Here is a 25,316-nt window from a genome sequence, read left to right as displayed (position 1 = left end):
ATTTATTATAGAAGAATCAATTTGTTGATGGTTGTTACCTGAGCACGAAGGGCTCAAGGTGAGCTATTGTGATGCGTCTATGTCTGGCATACGGTGTATAGCGTCCCTCATCAACAACTGCTTAAAAACATCATCTTTTTCCAAACCACCAGGACAATAATGATGAAACTTCACAGGGATGTTCCTTGGGTGGTGCCCTTTTAAAATTCTTCAAAGAAATAAATTCCATGCAGAACTCTGGTTGCCATGGCAACCAAAAGGAAAAACTTCAAAAATCTTCTACAAAAATAAACATGAGGCTTAGAGCTTAGATGTTTGGTGTGTTACATTGTCTATTGGTCAGCTACCAAGTTTGTTCAAATTATGTCCCTGAGATCAGAACTGGCTCAGCCTAAGGGATCACAAGTTTTTACAAACTGGGAAATCATTTAAAATATTCTTTTCTGAAGGCACTCTTGATATTTTGTGTGTATTATCATATTGTTGTCCTCTATCAAGTTTGCTCAAATCATGGCCTGGGGGTCAAAACTGACCCCAACCTGGGAGTTAACAAGTTTCCTATAGACTTACATAAGGTACATATTTTATTAAAATTGATAATGATGACTTTACTCTAGAAGGAAGGGCAGCATATCTTGTGACATTGTTTCTAGGACTAAATTGACCTTTTTGTTAAAACTTGACAGTCTATATAATTATATGTAACCAGGGCATCTAAAAGTTTGAAACTTTAATCCGCCCAGACGGTATTTGTTTTAGGATTTTTTCACTGTCATGAAAAACACAGGTTTAAAACTTTCACTGAGGTGAGCGATATGGGCCATCATGGTCGTCTTGTTTTCAAAGTAACTTTAACATCTTGGCATGTATTCTGGGCCCATACTTACTGTCATTGCATTTGATGGCTAATAAGGTGACTATAGATTAACTGCTAGATGTTCGTCCCCATCCACCCCATTTTTTGATGCTGCCCCTTAAATTTTATTGATTCAAATAAAAATGTTGATCTAGGATATGTCTTTGCCTATCTGTCCGGTACTGGCTGGGAATGGCATTTATTTATACATATGGTGTCGATGTATATTATTTGCATGCAAAAAAAGAAAATTGTTGCAATCGTGTTGGTGGTTTGTCTAGAAACACATGTATATGGTCCCTTAATTAAGCAATAAGAAAAGGCATGAAGAAATTAGAGATATATAAGAAAAATAGAAAATAAAATGTCAACCTCATCCCCACCCAAGATTTGAATGAAAATCGAGCAATTAATTTATATTGGCCTATTGGTTAAACTTGCTATAAATGTGTAAATAACATACTTTACAATAATTTACACATTTTTTGTTAAAATAAATAATATTATAGATACTTTGTAATATTTTAAAAATCACTTCTCTGAGTCTAACAATAAGACTTCAGATTTTATAGTATGTGAGGTTAGAATATTAAGAGATTAAAATGATAACAGGAAAATTAATAAGAGGTCTCACAATCATTGAACCTATTGGGTATAATATTTACTGTTTCTTATTATCCAGTCATATCTTTCAGGTGGTACAACAGCAATGTTGATCGAGACCAAGCAGAAGAAATGTTACGACGTATACCGTACGATGGTGCTTTCCTCGTACGACCCAGTATTCCGCATGGCTGCGGAGATCCGGGAACATCACCGACTTTTGCAATCTCATTCAGGTAGGAATGGATAGGGTTTGAGAATAAGTCCATGCAGGGGTATGTTTAATAGCAATGACATACCTTGTGCTCAGTGGCTTTCCTCCTTTGACCCAGTGTTGAACATGGTGGTGGCTATCAGAGGTGCTCGTCTATTTACGTAATCTATTCAGGCCAGATAGGAAGTGATAACAAAATGAGTTCATACTCCGGTTTATTAATAAGTACACTCATAGTGTTAGACCCACTTTCCTTGCAAGCTCCAAGAGATAAAGTCGGGGGTTATGGGTTCCCTCTGAGGTTCTCCGAGCTGCTCTTTTACCCTTGCGTGTAATATGATCAGAATTAACAGAAATCGTCCAATGTAATTGATTTATGAACCTGTGGCAGAATTTGCTTCTGATGAAGTGTTGACATAAGCAAGAAATAAGTCTTTCGTGTATCTTAACCTTATTAAAGATACTACAGTACAGTACAGTTCATATATTTATTAAAAATTGTTACTGGCTGTGTTGTACTAGGTGATCTCTTTAAGTACATAGCAGACGGGCACTGCCTGTGTTCTAAAATCCAGTCCCCAGTTCGGTCGACTGATCAGGTGCCAAGGGCCTAAAATACATTACCCACATGAAGCGGGGAACCAACAAATTCATTGTTATTTTTCGCTAAAATCTGTGGAGGGAAAAAGAAAGTGGGTCAGACACTTTATATTGACTGTATTACTCACAATGTATCGCATTTGTGGGTGCTCCCATTATGTGCCGCATGGCAGCAGCGATCCAGTATTAAGCAATGTAAGAATTAAATAATTTGTTTGACCTAACCTGACCCACATTTTCTAGGATGGGTAGGCAGGGATGTGTTTTGTTTTATTTTTATCTTAAAAATTATTATTTAAACTGAAACAAGTAATACCCTCTGAAGAACCATTAAAAAGCAAGTTACATGTAGTTTAGTGAGTCAGCTGGGTAAGGCTTACCGAACGATTTATTAAATGTCACCTTACAACTTTTGTATATGTGGACATTTGATCAAATCAAGGCCAAAATTATATATGTCCCCTGTGTGATTTCCAGGGCTGAAGGCAAGATAAAGCATTGTCGAATTCGACAAGAAGGCCGCCTGTTCACGATGGGTGATGCAGAGTTTGAAAGCCTTCCTGAACTAGTCAGGTATTACGAGAAAAACTCGCTCTACAAAAAGATGAAACTACGAAAACCAGTGAACCAGTCTGTAGTGGATAGAGAAGGCCAGGTAAGGGGAATAACTCTTGTTAAATTTCACTTATATGTTCCTGATCTTGTATTGATAATTATTGTGAATATTTCTACCAAAAGGGGATTTTTTTTCACAGATTTATCTCCCTTTTGTTACTTGTGAGTCAGACATTTCCATAATGTACTTTATCCACAGTATAGTTATAGCTATTTGAAGTGTTTCTATGATGCTATGGGGCTCTGTCACAGTGTTGCTCTGCCATTCCAGAGGTGAAAGTGAAAAAGTTCCTAGTTACATTAGACAAAGAGTAGATATTAGAAGCAGACTCGAGAAGTAGATACTAGAAGCAAACTCGAGAAGTAGATACTAGAAGCAGACTCGAGAAGTAGATACTAGAAGCAGAGTCGAGAAGTAGATATTAGAAGCAGACTCGAGAAGTAGATACTAGAAGCAGTTAATAGAAGTTGATACAAGAAGCCGATAATAGAAGCAGATTATAGAATTTGATAAAAGCTGATTTTAGAAGCAGATACTAAGAGTAGTTACTAGAAGCAGATACTAGAAGTAAATACTAGAACCAGGTACTAGAAGTTGAAAGAAGCAGATACTAGAAGCAGATACTAAAACATATTCTAAAATCAGATACTAAAAGTTGGTACTAGAAGCAGATACTAGGAGCAGATTTTTAAAGGAGATATTATAAGCAAATACTAGAAGCAGATAATAGAAGTAGATTCTAGAAGCTGATACTAGAAGTAGATACGAAAAGCAGATACTAAAAGCAGTTACTAGAAGTAAATTCTGAAGTGGACTAGAAGCAGATACTTGAAGCAGATTTAAGAATCTTTACACTTTCACCTCTCACGTTCCCTGAACAGTCTCATTCTAACTGAGACTTCTTTTTTCATGCTTTAAGTTTTTTGTGCTTCTGTGAGATCTCTTGTGGAAATTACATCTGTCTTTAGACTTGCTGTAAGGAATAACATCAGCAATATGTCATTCTACTTCCATTGGGGGCAGATATCTCCATATAAAATACACTGTTGTTGTCAAACGTTGATAAATTGTCACATGAAAAATACATTGTGAATTAAAACATGTCATTATTCTTGTAAGAAGCATTCCTAACCATTCTTCCCTTGCTACATTTATATGCGAGCCGGTTAAAATGAAAAAAATGACTACTGCCAAAGAGGAGGTCATTTATAATGCTAGAAATTTAAGTCAAGACAATGTGATTGTTAATTTTTCAAGTGAAGTATGTGTTTCTTATAAATATTAATTTTTGGAATGTAGGTAGGTAAAATGTTGCATTGTAAAATATGCAATGCCTTAGCTTGAAATTAGCTTAAATTTTTGTCAAAGATGTTTAACATAGAAATGTCTACGAAAGTGTAACTGGTAGCGTATAAGCTGTAATTGATGTTTGTTTTAGGAGCCCACAGAGCAGGGACTTTATGGTTTATGTGGACAGACCGATATCTATATAAATCCTAACGATTTTACTTCTCAGGTATCGGAAATGACACATTGTATAGCGATCGATTTCTACCGTTGTAATGCATATGAATGCTTGTGAACTGATTTGTTCTTAAGGTCAAGCCAAATGTTGCTATTCAATCTGAAAAAGAAAAAAAATAAGGAGCAATTTTCGAATATGGATTGTCATTTTAAATTGTAGCATGATGTATGTAATATAGGGGTTTACGATGGTCTGGTTTTCAAAAAAATTTATAGACTTGATGTACGAGTTTCATTGTCGTTGTCATGGTTACAATTACTCAGATATGAAGCAATGCATGCATAATGCAAATAACTCAGGTACTGAACAATATGCTCATGATGGAAGATAATCAAGCAATCAGGGAAGTTAATCAAGCAATTAGTGAAGATATTCAGGGTAGAAAATCAAGCAATCTAGGAAGTTCATCAAGTAATTAGGGTAGATTATCAAGCAATCAGGGGAGAAAATCAAGTTTATTCAGTTAACTTATGGCATACATACATGACAAAATGAGCATTGCAATGAACATATTATACAGTAAGGGTAGAAGGGAAGATAATCAAGGAAGTTAATCAAGCAATTAGGGAAGATAATCGAGAAAAATAGGTGAGAAAAATTAGCAATCAGGGAAGATAATCAAGCAATCAGGGAAGATAATAAAAAAATCAGGGAAGAAAACCAAGCAATCAGGGGAGGAAATCTAGCAATCAGGGAAGAAAACCAAGCAATCAGGGAAGAAAATCAAGTAATTAGGGAAGAAAATCTAGTAATTAGGGAAGCAAATCAAGCAATCAGGGAAGAAAATCAAGTAATTAGGGAAGCAAATCAAGCAATCAGGGAAGAAAATCAAGTAATTAGGGAAGCAAATCAAGTAATTAGGGAAGAAAATCTAGTAATTAGGGAAGCAAATCTAGTAATTAGGGAAGCAAATCAAGCAATCAGGGAAGAAAATCTAGTAATTAGGGAAGCAAATCTAGTAATTAGGGAAGCAAATCAAGCAATCAGGGAAGATGATAAAAAAATCAGGGAAGAAAACCAAGCAATCAGGGGAGGAAATCTAGCAATCAGGGAAGAAAACCAAGCAACCAGGGAAGAAAATCAAGTAATTAGGGAAGAAAATCTAGTAATTAGGGATACAAATCAAGCAATCAGGGAAGAAAATCAAGTAATTAGGGAAGCAAATCAAGCAATCAGGGAAGAAAATCAAGTAATTAGGGAAGCAAATCAAGTAATTAGGGAAGAAAATCTAGTAATTAGGGAAGCAAATCTAGTAATTAGGGAAGCAAATCAAGCAATCAGGGAAGAAAATCTAGTAATTAGGGAAGCAAATCTAGTAATTAGGGAAGCAAATCAAGCAATCAGGGAAGAAAATCAGGTAATTAGGGAAGCAAATCTAGTAATCAGGGAAGCAAATCAAGCAATCAGGGAAGAGCAATCAGGGAAGCAAATCTAGTAATTAGGGAAGCAAATCAAGCAATCAGGGAAGCAAATCTAGTAATTAGGGAAGCAAATCAAGCAATCAGGGAAGAAAATCAAGTAATTAGGGAAGCAAATCTAGTAATTAGGGAAGCAAATCAAGCAATCAGGGAAGGAAATCAAGTAATTAGGGAAGCAAATCAAGCAATCAGGGAAGGAAATCAAGCAATCAGGGAAAAAAATCTAGTAATTAGGGAAGCAAATCTAGTAATTAGGGAAGCAAATCTAGTAATTAGGGAAGCAAATCAAGTAATTAGGGAAGCAAATCAAGTAATTAGGGAAGCAAATCAAGCAATCAGGGAAAAAAATCTAGTAATTAGGGAAGCAAATCTAGTAATAAGGGAAGCAAATCTAGTAATTAGGGAAGCAAATCAAGTAATTAGGGAAGCAAATCAAGTAATTAGGGAAGAAAATCACATTATATTTGGCTTGACCTTTCTGAAGGTTATATTTCTCTGGTTTATTTAGTTTCTATTTCAATGCTTTAATAATGGCAATTTTTCAGCTTCTAATTCAGACATTATAGCTTCTAGATCCCTGTATAGCCTTTAGCATTTACCATTGTTTGATAGGATTGTTAGCTCAACTGTTGGGGTTTTTTTTCATAAAAAAAAGTCAAAAGTGTTCTGATAGCTTTGGTGTTCAAGTCATTGTCGTCATTGACTAAAATGTTGTGCAAAAACTTTAACCTCAGCCATAACTTGAAATAACTCAAAAGAGTTATGTTTCTTGCTTGACTAAAATACAACAACAGATGGGCGTTGGACACCGCGGTGCTCTTGTTTTTTAGAAATAGTAAAAATATTGTCTGTTAATATAGATTAAAACATTGAGGGAATTTTAACCCTTGCTTAACAAGCATGAGGGACTTGGTTTGCAGAATTGTTTCGTTTTGCGGATGGTTTATTGCTAGACTTAAATTATTTTTGATAAGTTTTTTTGTGTTATCTAAACTGAGCTCTTAACTGCCAACAATATTTTAATAGGATTTTTTCTGCTGTTTTGAAATGTTTGTTTTAGTTTAAACAATTCATTTACAAGCTGAAGTGTAGAATTTGAACAACAACATCATCATAATGCTATCGTCAAATCAGATTTATTTTAGCCATTAAGATAATAACAGTATCTTAAATTTTGTTTCTTATTGCAAGCATTTCTTCTCAAGTAAAAGCAATTCAATATTTGGTAGAGAAGGATAAACATCTTGCTTCGACTTAACCGCTGTCTATATTATGACTTGATGAAAGTATAATTTGCATGACTCCATCTTCGGCAAAAACAATGTGAAGGAATGTGCCAATTCTAGTTATATGCCATTGTCCTTAGTCTATATTGACAACTTACTGTACAATAATCTTCCTTGAAGTACGGAACTTCAAAATATTTTTTACCTTAGTTTAAGTAATAATAAAATTTTGCTTGAATAAATCATTAAATCAGCATTCTTTGCCTGGCTGCCTATTTAATTGTTAAGTAAAGTAAAAATAATAAATTCTTATCTTAGTGTATGCCGATTAAATTGTTTAGTAATGCAAAAATAAGTAATAATTAACTAAGTGTTTAACCCCGAAAGTCTTTGTACAAGCATGCGCGATCCACGGAATAACTCGCTTAATAAAACCAGAGTGATGACTAAATGAAACGTTGGTTGTCAATTCTTCAGAAGCATTCTAATTTATTGATAAAAATAATTAATTTATTGATAAAAATATAAACAGTACAGCAATCGCATTGGCTGAAACATGAGCATTATCACTAAATTGATCTCTTGTTCTGACTTATTTATTTAAATGATTCTTCTGATATTTAATTATTATTTTTTTTTGTGATTTTCTTTTTTTTTGTTGAATTTTTAGTAAGCATTTTTTTACGTCTTTTTTATTGGTTTATATTTTATTTTATATCTGGCTTAAGCTGGGCTTAATTTTAACAGTCTAGAAATTTAACAATCTTATCATGATGTCTCTTTAGACATATATGCTTGTGGTGGGAGAAATTAGCCTAACAGATTTTTTTGTAGCCATTTAAATTGGTCAGGTTACTTATTCATTTTTTTTCTTGTCCGAGAAGTACAATTGATTGATCTGACAAGAGATTGCATGTTAAAAATTTAATGACCATACACATCTGAAAGTATTGGGTCAAAATACTAATTAAACAAAAATATATTAAGTATATTCTTGGTCTCTCTAACAAATGAACATACAAAATTATCAACAATAACTGATGGGGTCAAAACATAAGGAACTTTCGAGTAAATGATGCCTGCGTCACTGTTTAAAACTAAATCTGAAATTCATTTTCATTTTTGTGAATATTTTCAATCGTTTTATATTCCACATTGAAAAACTGTTTGTTATATACATGTAATTACATTTTCAGAAAAAAACTGACAGAATATATATTGTCTCAATATGAGACAGAAAAACAGATAGAAATTATGCCTCAGACATTACCCTATTTTTTCATCCCAGCTTTTGCCAAGCTTAATATGCATTCCTTTTATTTTGCATGCATTGTAGGAACCCAATATGGACCCAGAATCCTTATATGAGCCGGGAATTTATCATTCTCCCAATGTGTTCACGTCAAAGGTAACTATAAAAAAGGAAATGAATAAAAATTCAAAGAATTTGTGCATACATATGTTTGGATGCCATGGCAACCAGAACTTCTTGTGAACGAGCCTTGTGCTGACTATTTTGTATTTATTGCCTTTGATGAAGTCATTTTCATTTTGTGAAATTCTTTTTCTGAAATGCTTTAATGTCATGGGTAACATAATTATTTGTTTGTGTTTGCCTTCATGTCTTTAAAACAGTTCAACAATTTTTAAATATTTTTTGAATAATGCTAATTTTTTTAACTGAATTTTTATTTATGCAACAGATAAGCATTGGAATTTGCTCTGTAGCTCTCTTGCTTAAGGAAAGTTTTACTGTTTTCTGAGAAGTTCTGGATGTCAAAGTGTTCATAGACAAAAGCAAAGCCATATTTAAAAATTGTTTGATTGCAGGAAAGCATATCTCTGACTTGAATTTACAAAATGGTATTCGCTTCCAATGACAGTAAAAGAACAACATTGGCCTTTTTTTAGGGTCACTTCACATTAAAAAAAATTGAGGATATTATTTATGATGAGTCAGGTATGCAACTGCAATTTAATAATTTTCTAAGAATGGCCTCGCTGAAACCTGCAACAAATCAGATTGCATGGCAACCGATTTTTCTCCTTTCCCTATCAAACTGTTTAACACCTAAAATCCTTGCAGAATCCGGAACCGCTTGATTGTCAGAGTGATGGCGTATATATTCAGCCAAAAATCTTTTCGTCTAAGGTATCAACTGGGCACCAATAGTGTACACTTTATATCAAGCTGTAATTTACGCACTGTTAGACAAAACCTGCTGGATTGAAGTGGTAGTTTTTTGTTTTATTTTTAGCTCACCTGGCCATACAATTGGGCCATCTTAAAGTGAAACTTGTATTTTTAATCAATATAACAAACATAAATTTTGAATGGTAATTTAAGCCTTTAACTTCTTACTAAATAATGTATTTATGAAAAATATCAATTACCGATAACAATTGAGATTGTAACCCTGTATTTTATAGCTGAAAAAACATTACTATTAAATGACTGGTGGGTCCTAAAAGATTGATGGAGATCATGAGGTGGAAATACCGTGTTTCTGCACTGTTCTTTCAAATTAAACATGGTATCCTTCATAAGAACCATTGTTTTTGAAATTTATTCATCCATTTTATTCAAACACTTGCTTTGTATTCAATTGAAATTTGTGATCAGATGATATTTTGTCATATCACGCCTCCAACATTAATGACACAATGTCATTGGTCCAGGACTGGTCACCTGGTGACCCCATATTTTCTATATTGGGTCACCAAATTTATATTGTACAAAAATGGTGTCTATTTTCGATTCCGATGAATATTCAGATGAATAAATGAAACATTGAAACATGTAAATAGGTTGTCAACATGATATATACGCTACAGGGTTAGAAGATGACCCGATATGGGATATACAGTGTGCAGGAAACCATATTCGCTCTCACCAGATATGGTTTTCTTTACCCCATATATCCCATATCGGGTCACCTACTGATCCTGTAACTTATAATATCTCCTTCATAAGATGCTCCATTATGTATAGATAGTCAATATTTAAGATCAATAGTATTATTTCGAAAATTTCAAAAAACATTTTTTAAAAGCTTAATTGTTTAAATCATTTAAGCCATGTTTTCTTTAGATCTTTTTTTTTTTTAAATCTATCCATTGCTCAGGTGAGCTAAATTCTACCTATTGTTTTGGATTTTGGAAACATTTTACAGACAGTGAACATATTATTTTGCTTAAAGTCTTGTGATAGATATCCCATCTCATTCTCAAAATTTCTCCAGTTTAGCAAAATAGGGATTGACATGGTGGGTTTTGATACAAAATGATACACCATCTTTACACTGATTTAATTAGAAGTGTGTAATGTCTTTCATATAATTTATAATTGAACTATTGAATTTGTTAAGTTATTATACCTCTAGATAGATATATCCATGGTCTATATAGGTGTTGCGTTTGTCGTAATATATTAGGTTGTGTCACGTCACAACGTGAACAAATTGTTTCGCAGGTAGCTCCATCAATATTTCAACATACTCTCATGAAACTTCAAAGGATTGTTGATCAGTATGCGAAATGGTGCACATAAAATCTGTGGACCTTACACTCAAATTTTGCAATCATTTATATAATGGCCCTTAACGTTGTAAAAAAAATGACTAAAACCTTGCTGCACATTGTAGCTCTTAAAGTATTGCATCTACTCTTATGAAACTTCATAGGAATGTTGGTCTGTTTTATAAGGGATATATACTCAAAGTATGACATTAAACCATCCCTGTGTCCAGGCAGCATGGGGGGGGGGATGGGGGGTTCCTCATGGCTGTGATTATAGCTCTAGTTTCTTATGCATTCCATACACTAAAAAATGAATGTTGAAGTAACTTGAAAATTCTTAAGAAAATATTGCATTACTATTTGGTCTCCGATTGAAAGGGACACATCTTTGTCCAAGATTGTTCATAAAAGACCATTTATGTTTGTTGTTTTTATGTTTGCACAGAGCATGATATATACATAGTTATCTCACAATATAATTTATTGAATGCATGAAAACCTGTAATATGAAAACTATATTCACCCTCATATTGTTAAATAGATAACTATACATATACCTTACAATACAGCTGTTTAATGACTCTTTGCCTTTTGCTTAGCACTGTTTCTATGCAATTATTCAAAAACATGTATGACATGCTACATAATAAAGATAATTCTATAAGGCTCTTGTTTAACTGTATATTTATTTACACATAAGTCTAGGATTGATTTTTATCAAGAGACTGATTTTGTTTGACCATTCTTAACATTAAGCAATTGTAGTGAATTATTCGTAAGCCTAGAATATTTGATTAAACAGAAGTTATCTTAAATTAATTCATGATTCCACAGCCTTTTTTAAAATCTACCCTGATGATTACTATTTTAATCGGATTGTTAATTGCAGAATCTTTATTCTATCATATTTCCCTTATTAAGGGGTAAAAACAATATTCAGAAAATAATCAGAAAAGTATTGATAAAGTAAAAAATAAACAACATATTACATATTTTCTTAATGGGTCTCTTGCTTTTTCACTAGGTTCGCGTAAAAGCGCTGCACGACTATGGAGCCAACCACGAAGATGAACTGACCTTTTACCGTGGTGCCGTGATAACCAACGTCAACAAGCACGATAACGGATGGTTTGTATTTCATTAGGCCTAAAAAAAAATATGTCTGTTACGGGAAACCCGACCCTACCTATAAAAATGCGCCGATCCTAACTTTTTTTTTTCCGTTTTTGAGCAAAAAAAATATTCGTTAGCGAATAGAGAGTTACGAAGAGCGGATAAATGCAGATTTTAATCAGAATTATTGTTTATATGATAAAACAAAGTCAGGCAATGACAGTAATGTAGGAAAGACTGCCATGTGCAAGAAAACACTCTTTACGACAGATTTTGAAAAAAAAATCAAAAAAACAAAAAAAATCCCTACCTACCCTATCTAGACATTTTGGGAAGGTTACCCTAAACAAACAATTTTGTTTTTGAAAACTAAAGTCATTTTTAAGCTCCACAATGTTTTATTAGGTCCTGTTTTTTCGAGAAAAATAGTTGAGGTAATGTCTTAGCCTAACAGCTTCATGGTCGACCTCATTTGAGGCCCATAACTCTGGCTTTCATAATTGTTGAGTAATGCCCCTTTTTTACTGAAGAAAAACAGACGAGCAATGCCTTTCACTCTGCAGCACTCTTGTTTGAAGAAAAAAATGTCATGGTGATGTCATTGTAATGGTGTGGAAATAGGTGTTAGTAAAAACATAAATTGGCCATAAACATCGACCCTTGCAAAATTGAGCCATCCAGTTGAATCTTGTTTGTTCATGACGTAAACATAAGAATTGGTCCTTTACACCATGTTTGAGCCAACAGGGGAAATCGAGCCAAGCGATATCGAGCCAACAGGTATTGACTGTACATATAAATGTATGTTTACCAAGCTCTTGCTGAATTGTTAAGATATTCCCTGGTAAAAAACAGATGAGCATTGGCATCCTCCTGCATTACTCTTGTTTCCTTATAAGGTGGCGAGGTGACTACCAAGACAAGAAGCAGTATTGGTTCCCTGCAAACTTCGTTGTCGAGATTGAGTCTCAGGACGATAGCGGGGACAATACGCCCCTGGGTAGCCTGCAGAAGGGAGCGATTGATGTTACCAGCTGTATTGTAGGTGAGTCATGGACATAATGCAACATTATCAGGCACTATTATGGAATAGTTTGATAGAGTTTGAAATACATCTTTATAGACACTACAACACACCCTTTTCAAAATCTGTAAAGGGGAGAGGTCAGTTTAAACATTATATTTATTTAACATTGATTGTGAAGTAAGGTATCTTAACTTATGCTTAGTACAATCGTTGTTGATTAACACGATCTTAAGCAAGAATGTGGTCTTATGTTGGGGGGTAAAAGTGCCTGGGGAAAACCCACTTATCCATCTTGGTGAGGCCCGAACCAAACTAACATGCCCAGGCCGGTAATAGAACCTGCACCGGGTAGTGAACCAGGCCCCAATTTCTCGAAACTTCTTAAGCTAAACAGGCTTAAGTCGCTTATTTCAATTAGCAAAAATACATAATGCAAATGGATTTAGATAAATAACAAATGGTTTATTCTGATAATTATACAGGTTATTACTACATAATTTCTAAAAAAAAATGAAGAACTTAATATAACCCATTTTATAGAACAACAAAAATAGCGAGATTAGCTTAATCCTGTTATAAGAGACTTAAGAAGTTTCGAGAAATTGGGGCCAGGGATGCCTTGATGAAAAGTGAGTGAGCTAAAGGGAAGGGTTAAGGTAACAAGCTGAAATGTAGGTTAGTCTAGGAAGTTTAAAGGTAATTATGTGGTTGGGATTGGATCCTTAGATTTCTTACATATGAAATTTAGTAATTATTTGTTGTTGAATTGTTACCAACATCTCTTTTTCCCCAGAATCCATTCAGGGTCGCGGAAACAAGCCCTGCTGTTTCAGAATCTACAGCCCGTCACTTGTATCTGGAGACCTGGATATTGCGTGTGATGCAGAGAGCGAAATGCTTGACTGGATAGAAAACATTCGCATGTGTGCCGATAACCTTCAGGATCAGGTAAATATGGTTTGTTTGTTTGTTTTTGTAGTAAGTGTACTCCATTGTTGGGGGACTGATTGAGTATTTATTGTTGTGGTTGGTAAATTCTTGGTGAATATTTCCATTCAGTTTTATGTTGTCTGTAAATTTTAGCTGTGCTGGAGTTCATTGAAAAAATGTTTTGTGTAAGCCCTGGGCCTAAAAAAAAAATTGTTTGGTTAGGGTTACATCCTTTTCAAAAATAGGTAGGGTAGGTAGGCTTTTTTTTATTTATTTTTTAAATTTTTTATTAGGCTTTATACAAGAATGTTATTTTTATCATTGGAGAATGGTGTTAAAATCATCTTCTGTATAAGCATTAAAGGTTTTAAACTACAATTGAAAAGCAATTAAAAAAAAAAAAAATGTTTTTTTTTTTTTAGTTTTTTTTTAGTTTTTCATTTTTTTTCAAACTGACTATAAAAACGGTAGGGTCGGCGCATATTCCGTAGGTAGGGTCGGGTAACCCGAACCAAATGTAGTTTTTTTTAGGCCTTGGCGTTGTTAGAGTACAACCACTTGAACCTTGGCCATAACTCAAATCCCATTCAATATATTCCAATGAAACTTGGCATACATGTTTCCAGAGACAATACTTACTTGTAAAAAAAGGCACAAATCTCTGGCTGTAATAATGGGTGAGTGCTGTCCCTTTTTTAACCTTAAAACATACAGAGGAGCGTTGGATTTGTTTTGCGGCTGTCTTGGGATTCTTACCGGACAAAGGAAAAGGGAAACCAAATAATAATATTTATGTTCAGTTTAACTTTCCGCATGAACTGAACTTTTATGTATTTAAATGGAAATACTTGTACTGATTTATAAGCATGTCTGCAAGCTACGAATTGTTCATGTTCATTTTTTTAACAACCTTGATGTTCATGATGTTCTGTAATCAGTGAAAGCTTTCAACCAAGCCAAACCAGTATCAGGCCATACCAAAATGCTCTTATGTTTAACATCAATCCTTAAGTACGAAAACCTGTAGCTTTCAAAAAAAAAACAAAAAAAAAACAAATTCCCGGAAAAAACAAATACTAAATGAGTTACATTTTATGTAGAATATAGACACCGCAGCCTCCTTAGTCCATTCTCAATTGTTAGATGGGTTTCCTCTGCAAAATGAGTTCAAATAAAACTTGTATTTAACCCTTTAGCGCATGTATACGAGATAGGCCGACATAGCTCATTACCAGATGTATACGCATTTGGCCGACCGTATCCATTACTGGATGTAAACGCATGGCCCGCATATTTCAATAGGGTCATTTCAATATTTCAATTTTGCATCTTTCTTTTTGTAAACAATATCCCGGATGTTTATAAAATTAAAGTTTAACCTTTTGTGTATTGATTTTCCCTTGAAAATATCGTCTGCTAAATTGAGAAGGTGTTTATAATCCCAATCGCAGGTGTGATATCCCATTGTGACGTAATAAGACCACGAGCTAAGTACGGTATGGAATTTCCCCCAAATTCATTGATGCGTAAATCATTAAATATATTACGTCAGTTCAGTTTACCATTAAAATCAATTGAGATTATATTTACTTAAAGGTAATATTTTGTTTACAAACAAAAGAAACAATTAGTAAATGAGAAAATGATGGGTAAATTTTCTGTGAAGCTTATATAATGTCCATCATAGTTTTGGCTGTAAAATAGGTCATGTGCAAGCGTTTTGTTTGATCTAGATCTTTTTATTCATACCGGAAAATCATTTATCGGCTTTCTTTTTTTGTAAACAATTTTATGAGGGGGTAATAAAGTTAAACAGACACCTTGGACTGGATCTCTCAGCTGGATGACACCGGATATTCCTGACATATTTCTGTGTATTAATACACAAGAACATAAATTGTCGGCTTTTTAATCCAGATGGGTCTTTTTTATGATAGGGGTAATAAAAATTAGATCGATCCCAGCATTTTATTACCCTTTGATTTAATGCAATTATGACATTTCAAAGAAATGTTACAAATCCATCTTGAAAATACATTCACAGCTGAAATAAAATAATTTAATATTTCATCATTGACACCATTTATTAGATAATTTAATTATCTATAAAAAATGAATTCACATAAAAAGATTTGGACACAATTATTTGGAGTAACATTGATTTTAAGGTCATACTGCTGTATTCATTTTCTCATTTTCAAATATCCAGAAAAGTACCTATGCAGATAAGGACTGCTTATCAGTAAGATGGCTATTGACTGGGAGGTGTAATCTGGCCACTTGTCTATGTGCTAAAGGGTTAAGCATGTTGATTATGGAAATCATGCAGAATTCATCTAATACATAGTATGTAGCATGTTTTTAACACTTGTGTTTTTCAGTCGGAATTATAGTAAAAGGAAATTAAAAATATTTGGCAAGATCGTTGATCGTATAAAATGTGTGAATATTTTTTTGATCAGGACACTAAACAAAGATGCTGAACATAGAAACTATTTGGTATGGCCTTATTTTATTTCATGCAGTTTTCATGACTAAAACACTGAAATTATTAAAGGCTAGATTAAATAAATATGTGATCATAATATTTATATGCATGTTATTGTTTTTATTTGCTTGTATAGAATTTTGCTTCTATGTCGTGTCATACACTTTCAGCAGTTTTGTTGTGAATTTGATTTCAGAAAAAAGCAGAGGTTTGTTTTGTCTGCAGTTTTGTTTGTTGCCATAGTAACATGAAACTAATATTTACACTAAAGTTATATACTTTTCTCACCAAGTGTTGCCATGGTAAAGATGCTAGTAGGTCACTTACAGTCATAAAAAAGATCTTACTTAGTTGTTAGTAATTTTTTTAGGGTCAGAGAATTATTTTTTTAGACCCTCCATATTTTTAAAAAAAGTATTCAGATATTTGCATGAAACTTCATACACAAGTAAAAATGCCCTCTTATTTAACTAGGTCAAAAACTTGAAAAACAACAACAGAAGGATGTTGGCCTTTTGCTCTCAGGTGCTTTGGTGTTTAAGTGCTGTTTTTATTTTAATGGTTTTCAGACATGGGTGGACAGGTGGAAACTGTTATGAAGATTTCTCTGACCTTTTATAATTTACATAGTCTGAATTTTAATTAACGAACTTAATGACTGTGGGTGACCTTTGTATAACATTACTATCTCTATATAACCAAGTGCTTTCCAATTATTTAATACTCATGATAAATTTGCCATGCACATTCTGAAATATTCTCAATTTAACTATGTATATTAATCACTTAGTAGGAGAAAAAACAGTTACCAATTATCACAGAGGTGATGAAATTCAGGATTAATTACAGATATCAAGCTTGAGAGCTTCCAATTTTAGACTTTTGTACATTGTTTATTTTATTTTTTTATTGGGGGCATTAAAAATAGTGAGAAGTAACTTGAAATGGATATTAAAGGCTTTGAAAACAATTTTAAGTGGGGTACATTTTAGCCCTTAAACCCTGCTATCTCTAATACTCAAACAAAATATTTAGGATTAGGATTTTTGATTTGTAATCATCCCTGGGCCACAAAATGATCAATGAAGAAATGTAGACTATATTAATTGAGGTCTCCTCAAATATCTTGAAGCTTTTAAAGCTGCACTCTCACAGATTGACAGTTTTGACTTTTCTTTTAATTTTTGTCTCAGAATCAGCTGATTTGGAATCAATGCCTTTAATTCAGTCATATAACTCACAATAGAACAGATCTTGTTTGCCAAAAAATCCATTTTTATTGATGTTTTAGTAATGCTTTAAGCCATAAATTAAATTTTTTGAATGTTAATTAATGAAACCTGAAATCTGATGTTTTGTCAGCAGTCCTATATCACTGGTTTCCAGACGTTTATGCCAAAATTGGCTCTTTCCAAGACAAAAAAAAACAAAAAAAATCTATCAAATGGTTAATCTGTGAGAGAACGGCTTTAAAAAAAGTCTTATTTTTCAGATTCTGTTTCAATAGTTTTAAAAAACTCTCAAATTGCCATTATGTGCTATTTAACCAAATAATTCTATATAATAATATGCTTATTCACATAATTGATAGTTTTTGATTTCTTAACATCTCTAATCGAAATATATTTTGCTGAATTCTTAATCCATTCTCTGAAAACTTATAACATTTTTTTCTCATTTTTAATCCTTTTCTGAAAACTTGTGTTACTTAAAATAGAAGGCGAGGAAAACTGAGCAACCTATAGAACAATTAAAAAGAACGGTAATTAAACCACACTTCCCTGTCTTATTCATGTTGTGACTTTTGGTAAAGGAAAATCATTAGAAGCTTTAGGTGTCATATTATGTGTTTTATAATATAAATTCTTCTCAGGTAAGTACCGGTACTGCTTATTAGTTATCAGATGAGAATAGTTTTGTGATCAGATGAGAATAGTTTTGTGATTAAAACAATCGAAATGGCGTGTTTTGTTTTAGCACTGCATAATATGATCTCATAATTCTTAAAATAAAATACCAAATTCTGTTATTCTACATATATTTGGTACCAATCTTGTTTTCTTGCCTTTCTCATTTCTTATTTCAAAATTCAAAACTAATTGTTTCATTTTCCAATTTCAAGAATTTTGTTATAAGCATCTTTCATGTGTTTCATTGTGGGGATGGAAAAATTTGACTTGAGGCCACGTGCAGAAGTCAGTATTACTTACAATGCTTGCTGAGTAATCAACGCAGTGTGCCTGAGGGTCAGAATTTCCGTCTGTACAAGAAACACATGATACCTTTCTTGCATACCTCTAACTTTCGAATTTAATTAAATTTGGTTGCAAAAAAACACTGTTTTTGCACATTTCACCAGAAAGCTCAACACTGTTTTTGGACATTTCACCAGAAAGCTCAACACTGTTTTTGGACATTTCACCAGAAAGCTCAACACTGTTTTTGGACATTTCACCAGAAAGCTCAACACTGTTTTTGGACATCACTAGAAAGCTCCTGCTGTGTTGTTTACTGCTGCTATGACACTCAATAATTTGAAATCACAATTGAGTGAAAGAGTTGATTAGACCATCAGTATTTCACAGAGTTTGGGTTATTTTGTAATTACATTTATTCAAATTATAATTTATTTGTTTTTGCTCTTTTAAAATGTCATAATTTAAATTGCATGAAATTTTACATTAACCCTTAGGCTGCTGATGGCGTTTTTGAAGGCTTTGCAAACAGCTTGGAACCAGACCAGACACCAGTAACTCGGCGCTTGGTCTGATTCCAAGCTGTTTGACACTCAGTCAATATATCCCCAAAGTTTTAAGTAAATTGAAAGAAATTTAGAATAAACCAGACGACATTTTTGAGCAGACGACAATTTACCCAGCATGCAAAGGGTTAAAATATTCTAAATTGGCTTGTTATTGCCCATGACTTGCTCTTCCATGTGGGCTGGATGATAGATTTCCACGCTGGTCAGATGACCAGAAATACTTTCGTGGTATGCAAGAAATTTCCTACTTCAATACTTCTTTTGAACTCATGTCATTATATCTTACCTGAGACTTTTTCTGAAAAATATACCAACAGTTTTAAGAGTGAAGCATACATGTATAGATAATGGAACATTTACATTGTAAAAATGTTTTAAATTTTGATTAATAAATGACCTTTCTCTGGAAAAAAAATGGTGTGATATCTTATGTATAATAAAATTGCCTTTCAATTTTTTAGTTTTTGGTGAAAATATAAACCATTTACAATTTTGTAGCGTGCTTACACAAATGTACATGTAGGTGATACTAATCCAGTGTTGTTTTTTTCCTACCATTTTGGGAATGGTGCCAAGGCCTTTCTTCTGACTGGAATAAATATTTCATTTTGATTAAAATTTGGAATTCCAATTTTGCCTAAAAATGAACGTTTCTCAAAAAAGCTTTAAAAATAAAACAGATTGATTAATTTGTTTCTTTAAGAATACAACAACTTTTCCATATACTAATAAATTAAGTGTCCAATTAATTTTTTTCTTTGCTTTTATAAATATATTTTATTTTTCCAGCAAAAAATTTGGATTTTTTTTTCTCACATTTGGCACAACAATATGCGTTTGAGTGTTCGATTAAGCCAAATTTTTGTCCCAAATTGGTCAAGAAAAAACCCACACTGTAATTACAGGCAGGTGATGGTCTATTAACCAAATGCCGTGACTGATAACTAAACAGTTATGACTGGATTGAAACTAATGCAATGAAACTTAACCATGAGAAATCATCACTTACTGGTACATAGTAAAAGGAGCTGTTTTACATATGCATTGATGTGAGATTACAGATAGTACACATTGACCTGATACATGCATGTTAATAGTGGAAATGTTTTTCTTAGATATTGTAGCATGATTTGAAAATAACATTACATTTATATTTATAATAAATTGTTAAATCTTGAAAGTAACCTACTTTAGCACTTTTGAAAATTATCTCCCCTGATTTGCGGTTACAGGCCACTATAAAGCGTCAACGGGAGCGAAGGAACCAAATTGCTCAAGAATTTTCAGATCTGATTGTCTACTGCATCGCTGTGCAATTCAACTTTGACAGTAAGCATGACATTCATAGGGACTCATTCACACTATATAGCGTTTCACATTAAATTTGTTTGAAATGTGAACAAAAGTCATACTACAGTGAAAATACATCATGAAAATTTGAATCTCTTGTAAAAATATATTTAAACATGTGACAAAAAATGTTCTATTTTTTGAAACAGTTTGTTAAATACTATTGTAAATTGAATGATTAACAGAATTTATGTTCAAATGTGTAGGTGTTTGGAGTTTTTTCATAAAAGTAAATTAAATAACCTGATTGCAACAAAGTCTGAAAAAGTGTTGCCAACGATTAATCTGTGAGCGAGTCCATTTTTGTAATTCACCCATTTTGTATAACAAAAATTTGTGCAATATTGTTATAAGAAATTATACGCAAACATTTGCAATTTGCATCAAGCGTTGTTGTTTTTTAAATTGATAGAGTTTATGCATTCCATTGTAAAACTTGATTGTGTCCCCCATCATCAGGTGATGATGAAAATGCAATAGTTTTTATAATCTTTGTGGATATAATATAGGACCTCATAGCACTCATAGTAGCTGCTTCTTAAGAGGTAAATACAGCTGAACTGATGTTTTAAAGGGTAAAACCTGCTGTAATATAGAGAAAAACTGCTGTAATATGTTGTAAACTGCTGGTATATAGATTAAAACTTGCTGTTATATGAAGTAAAACCTCTGTTTTATAGAGTATAACTGCTGTTATACAGTAAAAACCACTGCCATATAGAGTTTAACCTGCAGTTATAGAAAATATGTAGTAAAACCTGCTGTTATATATAGTAAAACTGCTGTTGAATGGAGTAAACCTGCTGTTATATAGGGTAAAACTGCTGTTGAATGGAGTAAACCTGCTGTTATATAGGGTAAAACTGCTGTTGAATGGAGTAAACCTGCTGTTATATAGGGTAAAACTGCTGTTGAATGGAGTAAACCTGCTGTTATATAGGGTAAAACTGCTGTTGAATGGAGTAAACCTGCTGTTATATAGGGTAAAACTGCTGTTGAATGGAGTAAACCTGCTGTTATTTAGGGTAAAACTGCTGTTGAATGGAGTAAACCTGCTGTTATATAGGGTAAAACTGCTGTTGAATGGAGTAAACCTGCTGTTATATAGGGTAAAACTGCTGTTGAATGGAGTAAACCTGCTGTTATATAGAGTAAACCTAGTGTTGTATAAAACAAAACTTTTACAGAGATCCAGGGTTCAGGCAACTGTCTGGAGATGTCGTCCTTCCAGGAAATAAAGGCTGAGAGTCTATGTAGCAAGAGCAAAGCCAGGCAGTTCATCAAATATCCTTTACGTCACGGGCTATGTTTCTTATATGCCTCAGGAAAGATTTGTTGTATTTTCGGTAATTGGGAAATGATCTTGACCCTTCAAATCATGAATGTTTGCACCATTTTTTCCCAAATTTGGGAATTGTTTTTAAATTATTTTGTAAGACTTAGTTAATTTGCTCAAATAATGATCAGTTTTACAATTTATGTGTGGGTATTTATAATTTCAACAACAATTAACTATAATTTTTCAAACAGAACTTCTTCTTTTAAAAACACAACAAAAATTGTGGTTTTGTGTAAAGGTTTGTTGAAGTGTTGTCAGAAACTAGACTCTCAATCAAACTTTGGTACAAGATTGAAGGCGGGGCTCTGTAAGCGGCATAGACTGTGCTATGTTTCCTTTAAAATGGTGAGGAAATAGTAAAGTTATCTTTGTTTGAACTCTTCATTTAAAAAAAATATTGCCTTCTGATATAGCATTTATGACGCAATTTATCACGTGGTATACACACACTGTTAACAGGAAGGTTCTTTTTTATCTAGATTATACCCAAAACTGACAACCCCTGAATATCATTCCATTTACATATATGTAAGTACAGTGGGAAAATGGACTGAAACAATCTAGTTTTCATGAATATTAATGACGTATGGGAGAAAACTCATCCTCCTATGAAAATCACATGTTACAATTTAATACTCTTCAGCCTAGAAGATTAAATTTGATGTCATGCAGGGGTTTTGTTACTAAATAAAGACACAATGTAATGTCATGGGCTTTGGTTCCAAAGAGGTCCTCATTCAGCAACACTGATATTCAGGGGTGTAGCTAGCCCTCTATTCATGTGGATTCATAATTGTGCTGGGGGGGGGGAAGCCTGGGGCATACCCCCGTCAGAAAAGTTTCAAAAACATGGTGCATTCTGGGCATTCTGAGGCGCTTTTTTTGGTACTGGAAAAATGGACAGTTTTAGGATCATGTAGTCAAGAACGCATACTGCCACTTTGGCTGATTTTTTTCATTTGTTTGTCATAATAATGTGGATTCAGCTGCATACTTGCGTATATAGGCAGCTACGCGCATGATATTGCTTTGTAAATTATCATTCATGATTACGATAATTTCCCTGTGAAATGTCCCACAGTTGTCAAGAGAGCAGGGTGTAAGGGAACCAGTAATATTTGATAATGGCTTTTACTGCGCTCCTTAACTTCTTCCCACGTACAATAACACACAGCTGAGCAGGGTGTACCCGAAGGGCGCGCGTATAGATTCCACCAACTACAACCCCATGCCCATGTGGAATTGTGGCTCACAGCTGTGTGCCCTGAACTACCAGACACCTGACAGGTCCATGCAACTGAACCAGGGCAGATTCTTGCAGAATGGCATGTAAGTCTTTGAACTTGAAATTCGGATAATTTTGGTTTCTATATGACCCTATTTGCAAGTTTGAATATCAGTCTCAGATGAGCGCCCATATCCTACATAGATCCATGCAACTAGTAGACTAATGGTATGTATGTGTATGGGTTAAATTATGGCGAAAAAAATCAAAACAAGTTGCAAAAGACGTCAAGCTTATTCATTTTGGTGAAGAGTTAAAAAGAATATGATCTAATGATATCAAGTTGACTGCTTGGTCCATTCTTGAAGGTATGAAGGTCGCATATTGCACTTCAATTAAAATTTGCATTTTTAATAAACAAAAAACTTAAAATTGTGGCCTGACTATTTGGCTTTAAAGTTTATAAGAAATGATTGATTAACTTGAGTTTTGAGACTTGTTGAAATAATCATTCACTCTTGTTTTCAGGTGTGGGTATGTGTTGCAGCCGGAATGCATGAGATCGGAGGATTATTCCCCATTTGATAAGAAGTCGATAAAGGTCGATCCACTCACCATATCGATATCGGTAGGTAGCAGTCAACAGGTCCTGCTTTATTATTGGACTTAATCATGCTTTGAAAGTAGTTTAAAAACATATCCCCTTCAATAGCAATAACATTTTGGTAAATTGATTTAAACTAAGAATAAACATGGTCCTTCAGCAAAGTTAAGCATGTCTGATTTAAAAAAAAAAAAAATGGTGTGACTGTGTCTCCAATATGATTTCAAAATGAAGGTTTTGGCAAAAAACTGTTGAAACCTATTTTTATTTTATATGATTATATATATATATATATATATATATATATATATATATATATATATATATATATATGGCAGATTTCACAAAAAAGGCAATTATTTGGCCCATTTGCTTTCATTTATTGTTATTGCATGTCAACGTCATATATACAGCAATTGCCTTTCCCAACCCAATAAGAACACCTAATAGAAGTGATTTGTATTAAAATAATGAAAATATTGTGTTAAATAAGGTAAAAAAATGTAAAAATATGCCGATATTTAGGACAAAAAAGACAGAAAATCTTCCCAGTACCAATATACCACTTTTTTGAGGATGCTTTTCAGTAACATCTGGTAAGTATTTTATTCTTGTCTGTTGAATAATGTTTGCAAGAAATGTTAATTAAAACAATAATATATCTAAAATGATTGCATTTCGTTCGTAATATACTTAAATTTTCGGTAATTGCGCATGGTGATAACGTTACGGTAATCTGTCCTCGAATTGTTGTGTAACATTAGCAGACATGATCCACTGCTAACTGTTTTAAGCCTAAACACACCTTTATTAAATCACTGAAAACAAAGACTACGTGTCGGATAAAAACAGTATTGCATGTAACAAGAAATTGGTCATTCCCGATCATAAAGTTTTTTAGGTCTAAAAATGTGTTAATGTTACTCAAAATCGATTCTGTCCCATTTTAGCATGACGATAGCACCTTTTCTATTCGTGAATAATTTACACCGACTGAGGGTTAACATCCGGGTAGCGATTACTTTTATATTGGACTGGTTCACAGTTGACATTGAAATGATAAAAATAGTGGTGAATACCGTTGATAAAAACTTAATCCAAGTTTGGCTCATTCTGTCCTTCGATGTAACGTTAACATTATGTCACGCTAGCATTAAGACAAGGGCTTAATAAAGCAAGAAAATCGTTGAAATTTGATGACTTTCCCAGAGTCAATTATTCGAACATAACAATGTCGTCTATAAACTATCGTTTGTAAGTATTCATTCATTAGGTACGTAGTTTATATTGAATTCATACCGCTTTTGTGTTTGATATCGTTATTTATTGGACAGAATTAAGAATTTTTGTGATTATCAATTGACCGTGTTTATCAATCATTTATATAGTTTGTTTTATACTGTATCAAGCTCAAACAGTCTGTGGTAGGTCTGTATTTTAATTTGTTGTGAAACATTCTGTCCAACTGCTAATGTGACATACTGCTAATGTTACTCATTTTGTTTTGTGGTAACACTAGCACATACTGCAATTAGCAATTTATAATATATATGTTTAATATCAAAGGTAATGATAATTGCACCATACTAGAGACATTTATATTACCACAACAAAACATTTATGTTTATAGCTTATCTGATCTGATATAAAAAGAAAACCTATGTTTGCAGAAAGCATTTTCTGTCTTGTTGTCCAATTAGGGTTTGTTTCAATAAATTTATTTGAGAAAAACGAAACAATCTTTATTTTTTGTCTGTACAATCTTCTGTTTTATAGATAAATGAACCATTTAGTGCAAGACAAAATACTTCTTTGGATCAAAATATTAAAAAAAAACAAGTTTTTACCGGCAATATTGTAACACTAGCACAAATGGTATGGTGATACAAAATTCTTTTT

At 33.2% G+C, this 25,316-nt stretch overlaps 1 protein-coding gene across 13 annotated transcripts in view; it reads left to right on the top strand.

The window, feature by feature from the left end:
• Positions 1–25,316, top strand: part of LOC128243701 (1-phosphatidylinositol 4,5-bisphosphate phosphodiesterase gamma-1-like) — a 117,371-nt gene that overhangs the window by 73,248 nt on the left and 18,807 nt on the right. For 8 of the 13 annotated variants that reach the window (XM_052961618.1, XM_052961612.1, XM_052961607.1 and 5 more), the window contains exons 20-31: positions 1,552–1,695; positions 2,751–2,928; positions 4,328–4,405; positions 8,395–8,466; positions 11,602–11,705; positions 12,590–12,735; positions 13,511–13,665; positions 16,332–16,343; positions 20,132–20,228; positions 21,437–21,533; positions 22,747–22,917; positions 23,342–23,441. In XM_052961618.1, coding sequence (XP_052817578.1) covers positions 1,552–1,695; positions 2,751–2,928; positions 4,328–4,405; positions 8,395–8,466; positions 11,602–11,705; positions 12,590–12,735; positions 13,511–13,665; positions 16,332–16,343; positions 20,132–20,228; positions 21,437–21,533; positions 22,747–22,917; positions 23,342–23,441 — 1,354 coding nt within the window. Of the gene's footprint in view, positions 1–1,551; positions 1,696–2,750; positions 2,929–4,327; positions 4,406–8,394; positions 8,467–9,144; positions 9,211–11,601; positions 11,706–12,589; positions 12,736–13,510; positions 13,666–16,331; positions 16,344–20,131; positions 20,229–21,436; positions 21,534–22,746; positions 22,918–23,341; positions 23,442–25,316 lie in introns of all 13 variants that reach the window. The other 5 variants (XM_052961609.1, XM_052961616.1, XM_052961615.1 and 2 more) reach the window with 5 other exon arrangements.

The sequence above is a fragment of the Mya arenaria genome, chromosome 8 (genome assembly GCF_026914265.1).
Source record: "Mya arenaria isolate MELC-2E11 chromosome 8, ASM2691426v1".
Classification (NCBI taxonomy): domain Eukaryota; kingdom Metazoa; phylum Mollusca; class Bivalvia; order Myida; family Myidae; genus Mya; species Mya arenaria.
This window is presented reverse-complemented; position numbering and strand designations above follow the sequence as displayed.